Here is a 20488-nt window from a genome sequence, read left to right on the forward strand (position 1 = left end):
CATACCTCACCTTGCAGTCTACTCAGGAGTGGGATACACTCTAATTTCTACAAATAAATTAATAAACCCATTAGATTAGAAGCTATACTTCCCTAAAATAATACAATCACATTGAAATAAATATGCTCTTTTCGTCATTGCGGTCTCTTCACTCTTATTCGAAACTGTACATCTTGACTAACCCATTCTCTAATCCGGCTGCAAACTTCGAGTCACTCAATCCTACACAGCTGACATATGAATCATTGGCAAATGTATGAAGGCACTTTCCGTTTTGCAAATCCCACACTTTAATTAACCTGTCGTGGGCTCCACTAATGATTCTGAAAGTATCTGCGTTGATGGACCAAACTCCTTCAATGTGTCCGAATTGAGTTCTGATACATTTGCCAGTCTTTACGCACCACAATTTAATAGTGTTGTCCAAAGAACATGTTATCAAATGAGTAGGGTAGTTGGGATTGCTGGCCAATTCATCGTCCGCTCCATCGCATGGACGTAAATTGCCATCTGTCTCATTCTCCTCGGTTGTGTCCGCATTTTCGCGATGTGACTGGCCTTCCGCATCACTATCATGGCCATCTTCAATTAAATTTTCCTTGTAGGTGAAAGGAATCACACTTTGAACTTGACCCAGATGCCCATTATTATCCATTCCTCCAAATACTCTCAAGCATTGATTGCTCTGTAAATCCCACATTCTGATTGTGGTATCATCAGAAGCACTAAACACAGTGTTGGATGCTGGATGAATTTTGACACAATTGACCCAGTCAGTGTGGCCTCTCAAAGTGTAACATGTTCTAGAATCAACATGCCATACCTTGATAGTATGATCTGCTGAGCCAGAAACAATGGACTTGTTAGCAAAATCTACCGAGACCACAGCATCGTCGTGACCCCTGTAAGTAGCAATACATTGACCCGTATGATAATTCCATACTTTAATAGTAGAATCCAACCCTCCGGTAATCAATTTTTGAGAATCAAAGACCAAGGATCTCACACCCTTTGTGTGGCCACTTAAAGTCTTTAAACACTCCCCAGTGTCAACTTTCCAAATTTTAATTGTCGCATCATATGAACCGGTCATAAGATACTTTCTATTGAATTGTAAACAGGTGACACCGTCAGTATGACCTTTGAATGTGGTTGTGGTATAAATTCCCTTTCTCCAATTCTTCTCCAACTTGAACCTTTCAGAGTAAACCGATTTCCAGGGTCTTCTCTTCATCTTCTGTTTCACCTCTTCGGGTGAAGTTTTCAATTTCTTACTTGGATTCTCCACAGACTCTTGAGAACTGGCGGAACTACCTTCATGGTTGGGTGCTTCGAGTTCTTCGATCTTCCTCTTTATGATAGGCTTGATATCTTCGTCTGTCATTTCTCTGGCCCTCTTCATGTGCATTAATGGCAAACCCCAACCACAGTTTGGACACTTTCTATCTATGTGCTGTTCACACATATGGTGCCAAACTCTATCATCATCGGCCAAAGCTTTCCACTTTCTTGAAACTTGGGCTGCATTACATAAAGAGCGACAATCCAAGTAACACAAGATCTTGAGAGAGATTTCCATGGGCAAAGTACTGAGAAAGTCAATTCTAATCAATGACGAGACTTCTTGGGAAATAAAGGACAACTGGGGGAAACAGCACTGAGAAAGAAGACCCTTGAGGATTAACTCCCGATGCTGCAGCGGAGAAGCACTGAAGATGGACCACACGTGAGTGATCGCCTCTTGGTCTCTGCTTGGAAGTCTGTCCAAGCTGGTCTGAATTCTTTTCATGCGTGCTTCATCCGTGCTCTTGTTGCAGGTGATCTCTGGGTTATGTCTGTAGCAGTATTTGTGGAAGTTGTCCTTGGGGATCTTGGACTGGTCGTTGATGTGCTTGACCAAGAACGGAGTTACCACAGAGACCTCGTCATTTTGAGGCTGTGGTGGAGGAGTCTGGAGCTTGGAAAGGGCAGTGGAGTCGGTGTTGTTGATGAACCTAGATTTGGTGCTGGATGTGGTGACCGAGTGTTTGTGGTCAGTTTCAGGACCGTTGTTGTCGGTGTCCTCATAAGGGTTGGGAGTGGCGGAGATGTAGCTGTACTCCGATGCATCTGCCGCATTCAAGGATGAGCCGGAAGTCCCGCTGGATGCTGTGGCCGATAAGATGGACTCGTAGCTCCTGGAGACGATGGCATCATCCTTGGGAGTGCAATTCTCATGCAAATTCATGGGATCAGGACTCACAGGGAAACCGAGGTTGATGCGAGGTTGCTTCGACAGTAAGGATTCCACGGTGGCTGGTAGGGGCTGTTTGTGCGACGACTCGATAGAATACTATGGTCTGAATAACTGCCTGCTTGGTAATTATTCACTGGGTAGATGACCTTTCTTATAATGGTTACGATTTTGTTGAAGCACCACAGTTTTATGGGTCGTGCGCGCCTCTGCGGGATGGAGGTGTCTGTCTGCACAGATTACGCAGATCAAACTAGACGAAGAAAGGTGTGGATGTGGGGTGTGGAGGGTCACATTTTCGGAGGCGCCTAGCTGGGACTGGCTGTGCCAGCAGGTGGTGGTGGAGTGCTAGGTCCACTCCCGTATCGTACCACCGTGCGAGCTACCCCCGATTGTTCCCGCTGTCCCTGCTTACCAGTGTCTGTCACTGGACCATGCGTCTCCATGCACGCCCGGCCACCCGCAGCCCCTGGAGGTGGTGTGGCTGCAACACCTGTGAAAAAATCTGGATTGGGAGGGAGTCATCCGAGCCATCCATAATGGGGGCGGGGCCCTGCCGCCATGGTTTCTAGATCGTCTACTAGACGTTGGCCAGATCTCGTGACGACATCTCCACACCCCCAGTGCCACTGGCGCAGCAGACATCACAGCTGTGGCATGAGTTCACGTGACAGCTGTCAATGGCCCGGGCTCGTGGCGCATGTATCTGAACGGTTGAGATTTTCATGTATGAGTACTGTAGCAATTAACCAGCGCATAGTTGATGAGGGTTCACGTTGGACAATGTAATTTTCTGATTTTTTTGAAAAATTCGTCCAGTTTGCTGGAACTGTCACAAGTCACAGCTCTGTTTATTGGTATGATCAATGATGAAACGTGCACTACACATCATGACCCAGATCTACGTGTCTCACCCCACTCTATTGCCAAGCATTTGGTGTCGGATTCTTGGACTGGTTGAGCCGAACTCCTGTTGTGTCTGATTTCGCAGGTTTTTAGGAAGCAAAAGATCGTCGCCCAGATCCTGGCTCCATAATTTGGGTACCCCAGTCATTTTTTGTCTGGCAAGTGGTACTCTATCCGTAGCATTGTATTGCAGATAGGGACACCCATACAGTCAGGCAATGAGTATCCTAAAAATGAATGCAAATAGTGACACCACCAACATCATTCGATTCTGGAATCTTCCATCACATACAGCAAGAACCAGCTGTCTACATTCGGCTCGGCTGGGAATTGCCTCCAACTCATTAGCTAGTCACATAATTCAAATCTATATTCTGGCAGATGCTCATCACGAGCACGTGACCTTCTAGAAGAATCTCAAATTTTTATCATTACTAAATCATCAATATATATCCCAATGGACGACCACATCGATAAGAAGCAAAGAACAGAAATGGCCGAAAACAAGGAAATCTTTTCCAGCGTTGGTGAACAGGCCGAGAACGTCGACCATGCAAACAACAACGAAGTCGTTCAAACCGGCGCCCTGGATGCTGAGGGCCACCCAGTTCAAGAAGTCGAGTCCTTGTGTATGAACTGCCACGAAAATGGTACCACTAGAATGTTGTTGACCAAGATTCCATTCTTCAGAGAAATCATCTTGATGTCCTTTTACTGTCCTCACTGTCACTTCAAGAACAGTGAGATTCAGCCAGCTGCTCAAATTGCTGAAAAGGGTTCCAGATACATCCTCAAGATCGAGGAAAAAGCAGATTTCAGCCGTCAAGTGGTCAAGTCAGAATCAGCTACCATTAGATTTTCCGAATTGGATATCGAGATTCCTCCAAAGAGAGGGCAATTAACCAACGTTGAAGGTTTATTGGAAGAAATGATCACCGACTTAGAATCCGACCAAGAAGCTAGAAAGGAACTCCAACCCGAAGTCTACGAGAAAATCAAGGAGGTTATTGCAAAGATCAGATCCTACATGAATGCTGAACCAAACACCCTCCCATTGACTTTCTCTGTTGATGATCCTGCAGGAAATTCCTGGATTGAATACCTTCCAGGTGAAGCTGCTCATAAATGGTCCATGTATGAATACAACAGAACCGCTGAACAGAATGTTTTCCTTGGTCTTTTGTCTGCAGATGATGTTGCTAGACAGCAACAAATAGAATTGGAGAATAAGAAGAGTGCTACCAAGGCCAACATCTCCTCCGGCTTGAAAGAATCTGGTGTTAAGAGCAGTGGTTTCATTTCTGACGAGACCGAGATTGAAAACTTGAACAACGAAGTCCAGACTTTTACTGCTACTTGTTCCAGTTGTTACAAGGAATGTGAAACTCATATGAAGACCGTTGACATTCCTCATTTCAAAGAAGTCATCATCATGTCTACTCTGTGCGACCATTGTGGATATAAATCTAACGAAGTGAAGACCGGTGGTGCCATCCCTGATTTGGGAAGAAAGATCACTTTGAAGGTCACTGACCCAGAAGATTTGGCCAGAGACATTTTGAAGAGTGAAACTTGTGGTTTGTCCATCCCAGAATTGAACTTGGACTTGACTCCAGGGACCTTGGGTGGTAGATTCACCACTATTGAAGGTTTATTAACTCAGGTCTTGGAAGAATTGCATTCAAGAGTGTTCACTCAAACCTCCGATTCTATGGACGATGCAACTAAGACCAGGTGGACCACTTTCTTTGCCAGATTGCAAGATGCTGTGGACGGTAAGATTCCATTCACCATCATCATGGAGGATCCATTAGCTTCTTCCTACATTCAAAATGTTTATGCCCCAGATAACGATCCAAACATGATCATAGAAGAAATTGAAAGAAGTCATGAACAAAACGAGGATTTGGGTTTGAACGATATGAAGACCGATTAATAGGTGATGTATACTTACATTTATAGACACTGTACAAATAAGAGGTGCTAGACTCCTAGCGCAATGGAAATCTTGTAGATTCTTAACTTTTGGCACTGATTTACTCAAGTTTAGTATATCACTGTATTGATGCTTATGTATATGTGTAGTATGGGGGCTGTAACGACCAGCCGAGGATTTGTCTATAAAATATGAAATATGGTTTATTTGTCTTTGTTCTTCCAAGAATTGCTATCATCCTGAACTTCCCTAAAGGCTTCTCCCCAGGATGAGTTTTCAAGCGTCTCTCCCACAGTTGCAATGTCTATTAGGGAGACTTTATTCTCTTCTTCATGAGTAGCCAATTCATCCTGTTCCAAGAATGGTGATAAGTTGATGTCTTCGTCGTTGAAAGTAGAACTTGTTAGTATTGGGGAGGAATCTGACGATCTTGATAATTTATTGGGAATTTCAATGAACAATTTGGGTTGTTTTTCTTTAGTAACTTCGAGATGATTTCCACTTCCGACTCTATTTCTGGCTTTGTAGATACTCAAGGGAGATTTGGGCACATATACTCCACTGGTACTGCTTTCAGGATCCACGTTATAAGATTTTGATAATGGGGTGTTTTCATCTTCATTGTCATAGAAATCATTAGGGCGAACTTCATGGTCATCTTCATTGGACTTCAATTTTCTCATTGAGTTAGTCTCTTCATTAGTATCTGTGACAAATATAGAGGGGGCATTGACGTCTAAATTCTCATTGGCAAGATAGCTATGCCTCTTTAGTTCTTTGTCAAAAGCAATGTCAGTAGTTCTAATTCCTTTATGCTGATTTTGCTTATATTTCCAACGGCATGCATAAGCAGCAATGGTTTCGTAAACTCTTTTCGTGTGAAGTCTTTTTTCGACCTTTTGCACCAACAATCTTCTTTCGAGGAAATCAATCAAGTTGAGACATTGGCCAGCTTCAAAAGATGTATACAATGGAAGTTGCAACAAAATTCTAGTAAACGATATACCCGGATCGTTGTTTAATTCCATATTCAATAACGCCTCTTCCATAAATCTTTCATAGGCCCTTCTTCTTTCACGAATCTTGGGTATATCCATCTTATCTAAAGTTCGTTTTAAACTATCATAGTTCACTTGAATGTCATAAGGATTGTAAGGGTCATTTCTTTTAATCCATTCCTTGCACAACACTGGAATTTCTAAAGCACCTTTGTAGAAGTGGAAAGATAAAGCACCTTCCAATGCGTGTAAGAGCTTAGGTAACTCAATTGGCTTTATGTACCCACTACCTTGGGAGTCAAACTTTTGCCAAGTTCTCTTGAACTTTCTAATTTCTTCTCTTTGGATCAATGAACTATAGCTTGATCTCGATCTAATGTAATTGAAACTGTCCAAAATGAGGGAAATAAACATATTGACGAAAATGTACATGGAAACAATGTTCCAAGCAATAAATAATATGTAGGCAAATGCTTTGTTTCCACAATCCGAATTATCAATGCTGTTGTTCACTGTGCAATAAGGCGACTCAAGGGCATAGTCATCCATGATATAATTCCACCCTTCACCAAAACTACACCTGAACAACACAATCAATGCTTTTGGAACTGACCTTAAATTCAAATTACCAGTACCATTTGGACCAATCTTAGTCAATCCAAAGATTTGATTCATCGCGATTGCAAACACTAGGAATACTACCAACCATGTGAAAGACAAGGAAAGCAATGATGGTAAACTGGCTGAGGCGAACCTCAATAACTGACTCAATCTATTACTTCTGGGGATAATAAAGGCCAAGATACTAACCAAGAATAATCTGTTAATGTTAATGAATACACTGTCTTGATTAATGAAGAAACCAATAATTGTAGTGATGAATGCCCCAACGGAGATGAAAAGGCTGAAACAATTCCACTTATATCTTAAAAATGTTACTAAACCTTGTCCAGTCAACAACATTAAGGCATTTATAAGAAAAACTGTTGCGGCCACCATGTATACAATCATTCTGAACGCATACAAACCATTATAGGTGGGAAAACATTCAAGTAATAATGAAAGAACATGCATGAACAAAGTGAAATTCATAATGATTGACCAATAACGATTCTTTTCCACTGTCATCATGTAACAAAATCGACGGACAAAGGTTAACTGTGTAAAATCCTTTCTCTTCGATGGTTTAACTTGAATTAATATTTTCTTCACTTCGTACCAAGCAATTTGATCGTGTGTCATGTATGCTCTACCTGTTGTTTTTGAATAATTTGAGATAATGACCGATACGAACAAGGTTAAGATGAAGATGGTACTAACAAAGTTGAATAGCACCACAAAAAATCCATTGAAAGGATGCGAATTCAGCTCGGGTGGAGTTTCTCCGCCGGTACTGGCAATAAGATCAAGCAATAAGTCAGTCCAACCTTCAAGAGAAATAATCTGAAACAAAGACAAGAACGATTTTGCAAACGAATTGAACTCTAACTCTGGTTGAACATACGCGTTAGGACTCATAACATCCCAATTGAATACGTTATTTTCATATTCATTGAAACACATGGACATTGAAGATTCTCCATCCAAACAATGACCCAAGGTACCATTGAAAATGTTAAGACCCCAGATAGAAAAGGGAAACAATAAGCACAAAGAGATAATCGCTGCGCTAATAATCTTCCAAAATCCGGAGATCATCGAGTTATGAAAATTGGCCTTGGCTGTTTCACTGATAGTCAATAATCTTAAAGCTCTGAATGCTTTCAAACCACGAACAGCTTTTGATAGAGTACCATCGTTTCTCACATACGCAATAAGTTCAATCCAGAGAGCAACAAGCACTATCATGTCAATAGAGTTCCACGAAGATCTGACGTAGGCATTAGGGGTGAATATAAAACCATCTGCTGTGATTTTGATAAGGAATTCAAGGGTGAATAGTATAACAAACGAAATTTCCAAATAAAAGGTCCAATCGAAAGGCCCGTCTTTGACAATAGTTCTTCTGAACAATGGTGTGATATAACAAGTAGATACAACCAAAGCGATGGTAGCAATGAACATGATCACAACTATAGACTCACTCACAGGTTTATATGGTTCTACACCATCGATACGCTCACCATAACTCGATTTGACTAAGCGTTGACACAACCGTCTGAGTTTGTGTCTTGGTTCCATTAGATAGAAAACCTTATTGAAATATGGATTCTCTTCCAAAAATTGATTCTGTTTGGATATAAGTACATTTCTTTCGCTAATGATATTCTTGGCAAAACGGGCAGGATCAAAATTGTTCAATACACTGGTATCACGAGTTTTGGTTGAGTAGAATGGGTTTTTGAAAAAATTTGATGTTCTCCAATAGTTAACATGTAACCATCTTTTCCAGCTTGAGCTTGGCAAGTTTTTAACTTTGTCATCTTCTTCTAGATCTCCAATGTCCTCATCTAAGAAATCATTAACAGCTGTACCACTCAATAAAAGATTGACCACAGCCTTTTCTAATTGATCTTTTACACCTTTAGACTTGAATAATTTGCTTTTGAATTTGGAGAGTGCACCAGTGCGGCCATCCATATTCTGAAGTCTATCGGTCATATTGTCAATAAATTGGAGCAATTGTTTCTTTCTTTTTCCTTCCTCCGAAACTTCAAGTGTTTTTGCAATCACAGCAATAAAAATATTCAAAATCACCGTATTCGAAACTGCAAACCATGTGATTAAGAATACAGCTCCAAACGATCTAGAAGAAGTGGTGGTTGCATATTGCTGCAAAGGATACAAAACGTCTGTCCAATTTTCGGTAGATGTGATCACATAGAGTGCAATAAATGAGTTGGGCAATGTATGCATCGGAAAATCAACGTCATCAAACTCATCTAATGGAATAACACCTTCAAAATATCTTGCCATCATGATACTCATGAGAAAGACCAAAATAAAATAGAACAATGCCAAATCGAATATTGCTCTTATATTCTTAATAATCTTAAGCCAAAGACTGCTAGTAATTGAAGTTGCTAAAACCACTCGATAGAACCTCATAATTTGGAATACAGTCAACCAGTAATATGCACGGCCCAATTTAGATTTAACTGGGTCAAAAATAATGACTGAAGTGATTATGGCCAAGAATAAGTCGAAATTGTTCCTTTTCGAAAAGAAGAATAGTCTCCAATTGGGGAAGTGGAGAACGAACCTAAGCACAATTTCGGCCAAGAATACAAGAGTGAATGCAGCTTCTATCCGGTACAAAGCGTGCCTCCTTGCATCTGACATGACATCTTTTCTAAAACATTGAACAAACAAGTCAACTCCAATCAATATGGAGAAGACAAACTCAAACCTATAGTAGTATCTTAACAAAAGATTTTGTTTCTTCCACAAATTCATTCTCTCCACATGATCTGAAACACCCTTTGGTTGCAAGAATCCCAAAGATCCCAGAGCTCTTTTCTTATTCTTCTGTTCTTCTTGAGCGTTCTCTCTTGTAACATCAAACGAGGTAACAACTACAGCAATTAACACATTAATGAGCCACACTGTGAGGATGAAGATGGAACAAATGAAGAATAAACAAGCTGCTAAGTTATCAGTATCCATTGTTTGGTACATTATATCAGTAAATGTGTTAGCACTCATGACAACGAAAACCAATTCCATTGATTGCAAAATGTTGTCGAAACTGACGGTCCCACCGAATGGATTTTCACCACTAACACACCTAGAGTACATTGGGCATCTGAAACCCTTTATACTCAATGAATCCAGTCCATCTCTTTGTATGTAAGGTTTGGCATGTCCATCCAAGCCAATGTATGAGCCACAAAATTGCTCACTAACATAAGTATCATTAGCATCATTTGGGTTTTGCCACACACAATGTCTGGTGAGTGAAGACTTGAATGACTGAACTCCGATAATTCCAAAGAACAACCAGAAGAAACTGATAAAAATGGATACATCGATCAATTGAGGAATGGCCATTCTAACTGATTTCAAAATGGTGCTAGTACCAGTGGTCAAATTACAGAGTCTGAGAATACGAAGACAACTTAAAGTTCTGAACAACATGATATGGTGTTTGGCATCATAATGGTCAATAGAAAGCACCAAGGATATCCAAAAAGTGATCATGGAGAAAAAATCAATCTTGTGCCAACTGTTTCGAATATATGCTCTTTTCAAATGTAAGTTGCTTAAATCTCCTTTATCCTGAGGTATGAAAAATGTGTTGGTCTTCTTAATATTTGGGGTTGGAGTTGCCTCATCTGCAAGATTACTTTGGTCAAAATCACTGTCAACATGGTGCAGACTCAAATCTCTATACTTTTGTCTGAGATGCGAATGTTGTCTAGGGGAGTCATCGTCGAGGTTGATCTCCTTAACATCATAAGAATCTTCGTGGTCATCATCCAGGGAGCTTTGCCTGAGCTCTAATGGAGGAGCTCCTGTCTTGGAGCGACGGTTGCGGGCAAGGATTTTGTGAAGCCCGAATCCTTTTAATACTATAGTCAAATAGTCCATCTTGAAGTATGATGCTTTTATATCACTTTCAGGGTATGGCAAGCCCAATTCTTCGAACATAGAATAGTCGTCGATAAATCCATAGGCTATGATTTTGACAACAACTTCAACTGTATAGATGAAGTTAATACCCATTAAAATATAATCAGCCCAGTTGTATCCCTTGTAAAAATAGCCATCTAATGCTGGTGGGTTCCATTGTCTGTAACTCAATAGAATGACTTGAAAAAATAACAAGACTAGTAATGAAATATTCGTGGAGTGTCTTGATATAATGGTATGACACCATTGCCTGATGGGATTATCTGGGGAGAATATTTTAAGCGATTTTCCGAATAGATACATGTTGGCAGAAGTTGTCTTTTCGGCGAAATGTGGATGCGATGTGTTGTGATGCAGTGAGTGGATTATTGGGGAAGATTCCGCCTGGGAGGGTTGCGTATCGGATACGAATAATCCCAAGCCATCGGAGGGACCGTTGAATTCGAGGTCTATCTTGGAGTTGTTCTCATCAACGATGGTAACGTTGGGGACGCTCTTGTTACTCTGAGAATAAGTGGAGCCGCCCTTTCTATGGGATTCTTCGTCAGTGTGGTCCCGGAAAAACAGAAAGGTTCCGCTGATTGGTGAAGGAGCGGTACTAGCGTTGCGAGATTTCACGGTCAAGTGTGTTTTCTTGGAAGGGGAGTCTTCAACGGGCTTGGTGGCTCCAGTACCTGCAATACGCTCAGAGAACCTGGTAATGGCGTCCGAGAATTTTGCGGGGGAAGTCTCTTCTTTTTTGGAGGACCCCGCCTCCAAATGGTCGAAATTGATTTCGGGTATTTCTTGGGATGGGGTAGCTGGCTTGCTGGAAGGATCGGCAAAGGGAGATAAATGCAAAGAAGCATCGCTGTTGGAGCCACCGAACTGGCTGTGGCGCGAGCCCATGTCTTCGAGTGGAATGTTGTCGGTATACTCGTGGCCCACCGAAGATAAGTCCTGAGTGGGTTTGGAGGAGTGATGCAGTTTTTCATGGGTGGTGGGCTTCTCGTCATGGTTCACGGGGAACCACATGGCGCCATGCTCACCAGAGCCCAACGCGAAGGACAATCCCTCTTTCAAAGCGTCGAAATCGCTTTTCTCGGTGGCCTCGTGGATGAAGGACTTGTCTGGGTTGGGCAGGGTCCGAGGGCTGTCATGGATGGGGAGGATGTGATGGGGAAAGAGGCCGTGGTGGTCCAGGGATGTGCTGAGTAACGACACCCTGGCGGCGGCGTCGGACCTAGGAGAACGGCCCTTGGGCGAGTGGCCCTTAGATTGGTAGGTCTTGTGCGGGTTGTAGTCTTCGTTGAAGGAGTTGTCATGGTCGGAGTCCATGGTGGTGGGACTGAATGAGTCCAGGCAGGGGAGTAGGGCCGGGTAGAAGCTGGGGTCTGTTGTGGTGGAGGGCGTCTACGAGTCTGTCTCTGACAGCCTGCTGTCTATGAATCTATAAATGTTGCAGGGACATTTTTTGATAGGCCTGGTGCGACATGACTATCGTGGCGGAGGAGGCGTAGCGGTGGAATTGCGTGGTACCGACGCAAGGAGGCCTGGCCAGCCGCCAGGTGGTGACTACCCGGAAGGTATCGGTTCTAGGTAGTCAGCATCTTCGTGCTGGGTACCAGTAGTATGGGCGTGGTGCTATAGGGGGAGGTTAGTGAGCCAGATTCCTCTGGAGCCCTGGGTGATGCGTGGCTGCGACCCGATCTCGTTCTGGAGGAGGACCACACAGGGCCTGCTATTGAGCCTTTGTTTGAGTAGTAATGGGCTAGCTTAGGCTAGGAAGAGAAACTGTCACACGATGTGGCAGCCGGGCACCAAGAGCTTGAATACCATTAACTGGCTTCGCCATGACCAATTGGTCTCGATGAGACTGGCGCATCGCGCCAGAACTATTAATACTATTAATACTCACTACCACATGGACCAATATAATGTGGAACTAATAGCTACTCGAGATTGAGTCTATTTCGACTCAGTTTGAATGGCTACAGAGACTCTGGAATGAAGATTTTCAGAGAGTTGTTGGTCAAATCAGTTCTACTGTGGGCAAATTCAAGTTAGCTCTGGGCCAGCACGCGGAGGTCAGTAAAAGAATTCGTTGGGCCACGTAAGAGAAACTAAGTCCCTAGAGAGGCCATCTCCCTTTGGCTTCTAGCAGACAATCCAGCAGATTTGACAATTACCACTGGGGCCTTGGTAGCGCAGCCAATGTCGTAACCTCTGGTGTCAAGTCGCGACACATCGTTATCCCCAGCTAGGCCAACCAGAGGTGGTGTGCGCACACCCACTCATATCAAAATTTCACCAACTTCGTTGATTCTCCAGCCATGTCGTCCATATTGAAAAAGTTGCCCTCTAAGGAGAGAATAAACCAGGCCAAACAGCTCAGTGCCTCCATATTTGGCCATGCCTGGAATCCGTCATGTGCCCGCAATGGTGCTAAGATCTTGAAGGCCCCATTGAAGGGTCCTGAAGTCGTCAACTACTACGGGGTCAACGACCACCTCCCAACCTTCCAAGACTTCAAGGCATGGTTCCCAGAACTCAAACTCACAGACCCCAGAGAAACTTACAGATTGCATATGGTCCAGGACAGAAAGAAGAGAAACAAGGGTGCTCCAAAGAAGAAGAGCAAGAGCGACTAATTTGGTCTCCTGTGAAGGGTCCAGCGGCAACCAGGGCCACGGGCACTCCAGGATGGGGTCAGAATGGCCTCTGCATGCCGAGATGTTTTGCAACGTCTCTTGTACATAGAATAATACATATAATACATATAATACACTAGTTAATTCTGGCCTTCTTGCGCATGTCAAAGGTGTCGGTGATGTCCTCCAAGTGGCTGGAGTTGATGGAGCCTAGCCGAATACTATCTTCCTTGTTGATGTTTCTCTTCAAGAGAGTATTCAACTCCGATCGTTTTTCCTGGCGAGAGGGTTCCGTGAACTGAGATATTTTGATCCGATCCCAGTTCCTGATCAGACTATCTTCATTGTTCACCGGGTCCGTTTTTATGATGAGCTCCTCGGACATCAAGAATGCATTTTTGATCGAGAGCTTATTCTCTCTATGAACTACTCTGAAGTTGTCCGTGCTGATATCGTACAATACGATGTGATCTGTGCTTACAATCATTACCTGTAATGATTCATGCACTAGTTTCACCTCACGGAAGTTAGCACCCAAGGAGACCACCATTTGTGTCTCGATACCGAGAGATTCACCACTATTGATTTTTAGGATCACGATTATTTCTTCGAGCTGTAAACAAATATATGACTGCATCACCTGAATATTCTTAATCTTGTTGGAAGCAGTCGGTAATGATTTACCTACTATTTTTCGATAACCTATGCTTCTTTCGTTGGTCTGTTTCCAGTACTGCTTGGAAGTTTCCAACTTTACCACTCTAGAAATGGTCCGTAATATTCGGAGAGAGAAGAAGATCAACTCTACTGCGTTGTCGGCGACCGAGATGGCCACATAATGATCATCTTCCTGGAGAGACATCCAGGACCCCGAGTACCTGGTTGATGGATAATTGGACCCCTGGATAGACTTGGAGTCTCCCATTGTATTTAATTCGAAGATTGGCTTGACGGTGCTAGCGGTGTTCAGGGGGCCCTGGGTGCCAAGGAGATTGAATATTTTCAAGTCGAACCCGTAGAGGATATCTTCTCCCGTGAATAGACTGAGCCATCTGCCGGAGGCCGACCACTCTATGTGTGGGGTGGTGAGGAGGTATTGGGGCAACCTGGATGCCTGGAAGAGGGTGCTGGTTGAGCCTTGGTTGTAGAAATGATATATGAGCGGTGGCTGATTGTACTCCATTGTGTCTGCCACCATGGACCAGATGCGATTACTGCGGTGGGGAGACACCACGAGGTGGTGGACGAGCGGCTTGACGATGGTCAAGAGTATATGGGTGCAGTCAAGGGAGTAGAGTTTCATGTGGAGGTAGTTCTTGGTAAACACCACCAATTGCTTGGAGTTGGAGTAGCCACCGGGCCCATCTTCGTCCTGCTGCTGTGAGTCCACTGGAGGTACCCATTCAAACTTCTCGATGCCGTCGTCTCGGCTTTGCTGGATGACGATGGGCTCGTGGTTGTGGAGTTCGTACACCATCAACAAGCCGTAGTTCTCAATCACCACGCCTATCTTGGCACAGGACGCGCCTGAAACCACCTTCTCCCACTCCAACTGAGTTACCACCGCCTTGCTGACCCGTGGCCTGCCCTCGACGCCGTTGTTGACAACATGGCGTCGGATGGCATCGTTCAACTGGTGGGTATGGACCGGTCCGTTGCCGTTGATGGGGGCGATTTCGAGCACGCCGTTGACGACACTGGCCACATAGTGGCCACACAGCGATAGCACGCTTTGAGATCCCAGCATTGTGGTGGCGTGCTGGAATTGAATGGTTAGACACTTCTGGCGTGCAAAACGGTCGTGGATCTTCGCATCAAAACAATCATCAAAATATACAAAGACAAACCCTCCACAAAGTCTCCACACAGTCTTCACGCACTCCAGACGTCCCTATGCAAGATGCCCCCCAAGAAGAAGGACGGATCGAGGCCATCGCGGCCGAAGGCTCGTGTGAATGGAGGCACCCGCAAGCCCAAAGACAACGGGCCCATTGCTGAGGATGAGATGCCCAGCCAACACAGCAGCCAGATCTTGAAGCGCAAGAACCGGTTGAATGACTTGTTGTCGACATCGCAGGAAGAGGTGAAGCGGCGGCCCCGCAACTCGTTCGAGGAGGACGAGGGGTTCGTTTACAAACGAAGCCAGGAGAACGGCACCACCAAGAAGAAGAAACAGATAAGCACCCCCATTGCCCAGTTGAACGAGGAGATAGGCAATATTACTAGGGACGCGGAAGATGATGCCGACCTCCGGTTGTTGGACGTGCCGGTACGAAAGAAGCGAGGTAGGCCGCCCAAGGCCAAGCCCCACAACTTCTTGGACGAGTCCAGCTTGCAGTTGTCGTCGCCCATCAAAATCGACGAGCCCCAGGAGTATGTGGAACAGGTTTCACATCACAAGCTCACGTTGACCGATACCGACGCGATCGTGCCTCGCCAGGCTCGGGGCGACGGGCCTGGAGCCAGACGGTCGTCGTACTACAACCGTGGCAAGCGAGTGTCGTCCATCGGAAACGGGTTCAACGGCGAGCCCCACCGCGATGTGTCGGTGTCGGACTATTACAAGTTGTTGGATACCTCGTTGCCTGAACCTGACCGAATGAGGCAGTTGCTAGTGTGGTGCTTGAAGAAGAAATTGGAGCAGGAGGACCGCGAGGTCAAGCAGACCAGCGCCGAGGACCAGACGGTGGTCAATATCGCCAAGGTCATCAAGGAGGAGGTTTTGCGCGACCTCATGGACAAGCAGATCTCCACCAGTTGGTACACCCAGGTGGCCCACCAGGAACCAGAAGGGAAAGAGGTGACGGTGCCGAACCCGCTCAATGTGACCAACACCGAAAACATCGAGGTGTACACGCACAAGCTCCGCAGCATGGCCCAGGAGAAGCAACAATGGCAACACGCCTATGACGAGTCGGTGAGCACGATCTCCAAGCTCACGTTGGCGGATTCCCACGATGCGGAATCCGAATTAAAGGATTATCTCGACCACAAACAGAACCCGTACCCCGCTATTGTTGACGATGCGTTAGTCACCAGGATGACTAGTGAGTGTGCCCACATCCAGAATGAGGTGACGGCACGGCTCGAACCGTCAGTGGATCAGCTCTACCACACCACCTACCAGTTGCACCGCACCTCGCAGTTGGTGGAGGACCTCGAGACCTCGCGGTTTCTGGCCAAGCTTGCCGTTCTTTTGCGGAGCTACATGACAAGGACCCGCCACCAGCGGTATGGTGGCGACAAAAGCCGTCGCCACAAGATGTTCTGGACCCTGGGGTCGGGAGCGGCTGGTGGTGGAGTTTCCAAGGCTATTGGCACTCGCCAGTTGTTGCGGAGTCTTACGCGAGTGGATCGTGGCAAGCACTAGCGTTGACGTCATATTATGTATACTAGACCAGACTATAATGTATTATTACCAGAGATGCAAAGGGATGTCATAGGCACTAATTGGGGTGGTTACCTCTAATTGGGGGGGTTACCACTAATTGGGATTCACTAATTGGGATTTAGGCCCATCTGTGGGGAGACGTCCTGCGTCTGTCCCTGGACAGTCCGGGAAGCGTAGCACCAAGCCATGTGCAGCGTAGCACCATTGTGCAATGACAGAGTACAGCCCACTGGTGCTAAAGAAGGAGTTTATATGGTTTCCAGTAATAGGCGACTCCCCCGTACTCTATTATTAGCTGACTACCATGGCATTATTAAGGTGTACCGCACATCATCCAGCCGGTACTCCCCCACGCCCCAGTTATTCCGGCCCCCGCGCTCGCAACACCGCAACGCTGGGGTAAATCGGGCTCACAACGAACACCTCCACATCCGTCTAAACAATCCCACGTCTGGTTGATCCGACGCCAGTACCATCCAATTTCCTCCTCCTGCCGTCTCCTCCTCCTCCATCCCCCACACGCGCCTCAGAACCACCTTCTCGCCGTTAGCAGAGCAAAGTAATGCATCCCTATAAATAACCATGAAACGACGGGTGTATCTCCTTCGCTTCACACACTTCCCCAGACTTTCGCTCGTGTTCAAGATGATGATCGTGGCCAACCTCGCGTTCTTGTTGGTGCTCCAGTTGACCTGGGACGTCCTGTGGGCCCACCCCTTGACGGTGCCCAAGCTGTTTGCCGCCTCCAACCTCTCTGCTGATACCGTCCACACCGACAGAGACGCCTTGTTTGCGTTGATCAACTCCACCGCCAACAAGCAGGTGTTTTCCCAGTTGAAGTACTCGTCTTCTGCCTACTACGATCTCGACGCCAACATCGTGGGCTCCGCGGAGTTCGCCCCCAACAACCAGTACCAGCGCCAGCCTTACGTCGCCAACGGGTACATTGGCGCCAGGATCCCCAACTTGGGCCAGGGGTTCACCTACGACCAGTTATCTACCGACGCCGACGCAACTGACGCTGACTTGCTCAATGGATGGCCGTTGTACAACAAGAGATACGCAGGTGCGTTCATCGCAGGCTTCTACGACATCCAGGCCAATACTACCGAAACAAACTTTCCGGAGTTGGAGAAGAATGGCTACGAGAGTATCATAGCAGCCGTGCCCCAGTGGACTGCCTTGGAATTGTCCACCACCGTGGACGGTGTCAACTATACGCTTAACCCAGCCTTGGAATCCCACCTCCAGGGCTCCATCTCCAACTACGCCCAGAACTTATCGCTTTCTGATGGTATCGTCTCTACCGAATTCACCTGGTTGGATAGTGTTCAGGTCAAGATTGAAATCTTGGCCCATAGACACCACGTCAACCTAGGCGTGGTACACTTGGAACTCGCCAATATCGGTTCTTCCGCGCTCGACATCAAGGTCAGAGATGTGTTGGACTTTGCGACTGCTCAAAGATCCCAGCTTGCCTCAGTCGATCATGACCAGGATGGAATCTACATCACCTTCCAACCCAACGAAATCGACTATGTCAACGGAGCAATTTACTCCACCTTGCTTTCAGACCACCCACCAAACTTCGAGCAAGCTACCAACGGTACCGTGGCCCAATCGCTTGACATTCAATTGCAACCAGGCTCAACTTTCAAGGTCACCAAGTACGCTGGAATAGTATCCTCCGATTTGGACCCAGCTAACCTCAAGTCCGAGAAGGATGTCTTGTCCTTGGCTAGAAGAGTTTCTCAATCCTTCACCGACATAAAGGAAGTGTTTGAAACCCACAAGACGGCATGGGCTCAAACATTGGAGTCCACTCCTGCTGTGACATTCCCCAATGATCTCCTCTTGACCATTGCAGCAAGGGCTTCCATTTACCATTTGGCTGCCAATACAAGAACAGATGCCGAGGGTGTTACTGCTGCTTTGCCTGTGGTGGGTTTGAGTTCGGATAGTTACGGTGGAATGGTGTTCTGGGACACTGACTTGTGGATGTTCAACGGATTGCTTCCATTTCTCCCATCTCATGCCAAGAGCTTGATAAACTACAGAATCCACACCCACGAACAAGCAAAGAAGAATGTCCCTGCAGGATACGAAGGTGCTGCATATCCCTGGACCAGTGGTAGATTTGGAAACTGTACATCAACAGGACCATGCGTTGACTACGAGTACCATATCAACATGGCAGTCGCATCTTCTGCATGGAACTTGTACTTGAGTGGTGAAGTTGGTGAGGATTTCCTCGAATCTGTCGCCTACCCATTAATCAAGGATGCTGCAACTTTCTTCTCTGAGTATGTGGTCAAACTCGATGAATCTACCGGCAAATATGTTACCCACAACTTGACTGATCCTGATGAATATGCCAACCATGTGGATAATGGTGCATACACAAATGCAGGCATTTCTTTGGTGATGAAGTGGGCAATTGATGTCTCCAATCATTTAGGTAAAGAGGTACCAAGCCAGTTTATGGACATCAGCGACAATGTCTTGATGCCAACCTCCAATAACTCTGACCAGATAACCTTGGAATATTCTGGCATGAATGCTACTGTTGGTATTAAGCAAGCAGATGTGATAATGGTTAATTACCCTCTCGAGAATGAATTGATCACTCCTGAACAAGCGTTAAAAAATATGGAGTTCTATTCTAAGAAGCAAGTTAGTTACGGCCCAGCCATGACTTTTCCTATCTTCTCTATTGTTGCTTCCAACGTTTCTCCATCAGGATGTGCTTCCCAATCTTACTTAAGAAAGGCCGTTCAACCTTTCTTGAGAGGACCTTTTGCGCAATTTTCTGAGCAGAATAACGACGACTTCTTGACAAATGGTGGTACACATCCTGCATTTCCTTTCATGACAGCCCATGGTGGTTTTCTCCAAGCTATTATGCAAGGTTTGACCGGTTTAAGGTACGATTTTGCTGTTAAACACAATAAAATTCAAAGGGTTTTGAAGTTAGACCCTATTGCGATTCCATGTCTTGGCGGTGGCGTGTTCTACGATGGTATCCACTTTGACAACCACACCTTGACCATGTCGATCAATGAAACCTATTTCACTGTGAAAAACAATGGACCCGCAAATGAATTCGCTTCCGAATCTATTGAGATTCGTGTTGGAGAAAGAAATAAGGAGGCTGGCCAACATACCTTGAAAAATGGCGAAACCTTGACCATTCCTATTTTCACTCCTGGAGAAAGTTACAAAGCCAGTATTACTGAATGTGCCTTGTCAGATTTTGTCAACATTACTGCTGGTGCTTACGGTGATGCTACTGTCCTGATGAACGATGGTGACAATACTACCAACTGGCAAGTGGCAAGTAACACTTCTGTTGGAAAGGTTTTGATTGACTTAAAGGAATATAAGAATGTTACAAAGGGCTTTTTCAACTGGGGTGATAAGCCTCCAAAGCAGGTCAAGTTGTCAGCTTACAATTCTCTCCATGATTTACAAAATACAACTGCATTCTTAAGCAAGATTGATTTTGGCAACGAAGTTTACACTAACTACGCCTACGCCAATCCTAGTGGAGAGTTAATTAAGCAGGAAGAAGTGTTCGAATCTTTTCTTGAAGAGAGCGTTGATGTCACTGTCCCATTCACCATGGATGACTTCTTATCTCTTACCGTTCCTGTTGTTTTCAACACCACCACATTTGAACTCCCTAACCCTGTGTTCACTAGATTCGTTTTACTTGAACTTCAGGGCATCCATGATACTGAGCCTATAGATCTAGATACCAGTGGTGCTAAGGTTTACGAGGCTGTTCTTTACTGAGACTGTTTTAATAGATAGGCTGACTTT

General features: G+C 45.2%; 7 protein-coding genes across 7 annotated transcripts; 4 read left to right on the forward strand and 3 right to left on the reverse strand.

Moving 5' to 3' along the window:
* Nucleotides 1–154: 154 nt before the first annotated feature.
* On the reverse strand, nucleotides 155–2227 carry CANTADRAFT_56580 (ubiquitin-binding SDF ubiquitin ligase complex subunit; the record flags this gene model as incomplete). Its single annotated transcript, XM_020210606.1, has 1 exon — nucleotides 155–2227. One exon carries the CDS (start codon nucleotides 2225–2227, stop codon nucleotides 155–157), a length of 2073 nt encoding a protein of 690 aa, XP_020062748.1.
* A 1405-nt stretch (nucleotides 2228–3632) lies between these two features.
* ZPR1 (zinc finger-containing protein) lies at nucleotides 3633–5075 on the forward strand (the record flags this gene model as incomplete). Its single annotated transcript, XM_020210585.1, has 1 exon — nucleotides 3633–5075. One exon carries the CDS (start codon nucleotides 3633–3635, stop codon nucleotides 5073–5075), a length of 1443 nt encoding a protein of 480 aa, XP_020062749.1.
* Nucleotides 5076–5278: 203 nt separating this feature from the next.
* CCH1 (Cch1p) lies at nucleotides 5279–11962 on the reverse strand (the record flags this gene model as incomplete). The annotated part of the gene is made up of 1 exon (XM_020211232.1): nucleotides 5279–11962. One exon carries the CDS (start codon nucleotides 11960–11962, stop codon nucleotides 5279–5281), a length of 6684 nt encoding a protein of 2227 aa, XP_020062750.1.
* A 995-nt stretch (nucleotides 11963–12957) lies between these two features.
* On the forward strand, nucleotides 12958–13275 carry CANTADRAFT_23736 (mitochondrial 37S ribosomal protein mS33; the record flags this gene model as incomplete). The annotated part of the gene is made up of 1 exon (XM_020206994.1): nucleotides 12958–13275. One exon carries the CDS (start codon nucleotides 12958–12960, stop codon nucleotides 13273–13275), a length of 318 nt encoding a protein of 105 aa, XP_020062751.1.
* A 751-nt stretch (nucleotides 13276–14026) lies between these two features.
* CANTADRAFT_55848 (uncharacterized protein) lies at nucleotides 14027–15022 on the reverse strand (the record flags this gene model as incomplete). The annotated part of the gene is made up of 1 exon (XM_020210501.1): nucleotides 14027–15022. A coding segment is annotated over one exon (996 nt), but the record flags the coding sequence as incomplete, so codon positions are not given.
* A 264-nt stretch (nucleotides 15023–15286) lies between these two features.
* On the forward strand, nucleotides 15287–16492 carry CANTADRAFT_32471 (uncharacterized protein; the record flags this gene model as incomplete). The annotated part of the gene is made up of 1 exon (XM_020208457.1): nucleotides 15287–16492. A coding segment is annotated over one exon (1206 nt), but the record flags the coding sequence as incomplete, so codon positions are not given.
* An 819-nt stretch (nucleotides 16493–17311) lies between these two features.
* ATC1 (alpha,alpha-trehalase) lies at nucleotides 17312–20461 on the forward strand (the record flags this gene model as incomplete). Its single annotated transcript, XM_020211902.1, has 1 exon — nucleotides 17312–20461. One exon carries the CDS (start codon nucleotides 17312–17314, stop codon nucleotides 20459–20461), a length of 3150 nt encoding a protein of 1049 aa, XP_020062754.1.
* Nucleotides 20462–20488: the final 27 nt, after the last annotated feature.

This window comes from Suhomyces tanzawaensis (assembly GCF_001661415.1).
Source record: "Suhomyces tanzawaensis NRRL Y-17324 unplaced genomic scaffold CANTAscaffold_7, whole genome shotgun sequence".
NCBI lineage: Eukaryota > Fungi > Ascomycota > Pichiomycetes > Serinales > Debaryomycetaceae > Suhomyces > Suhomyces tanzawaensis.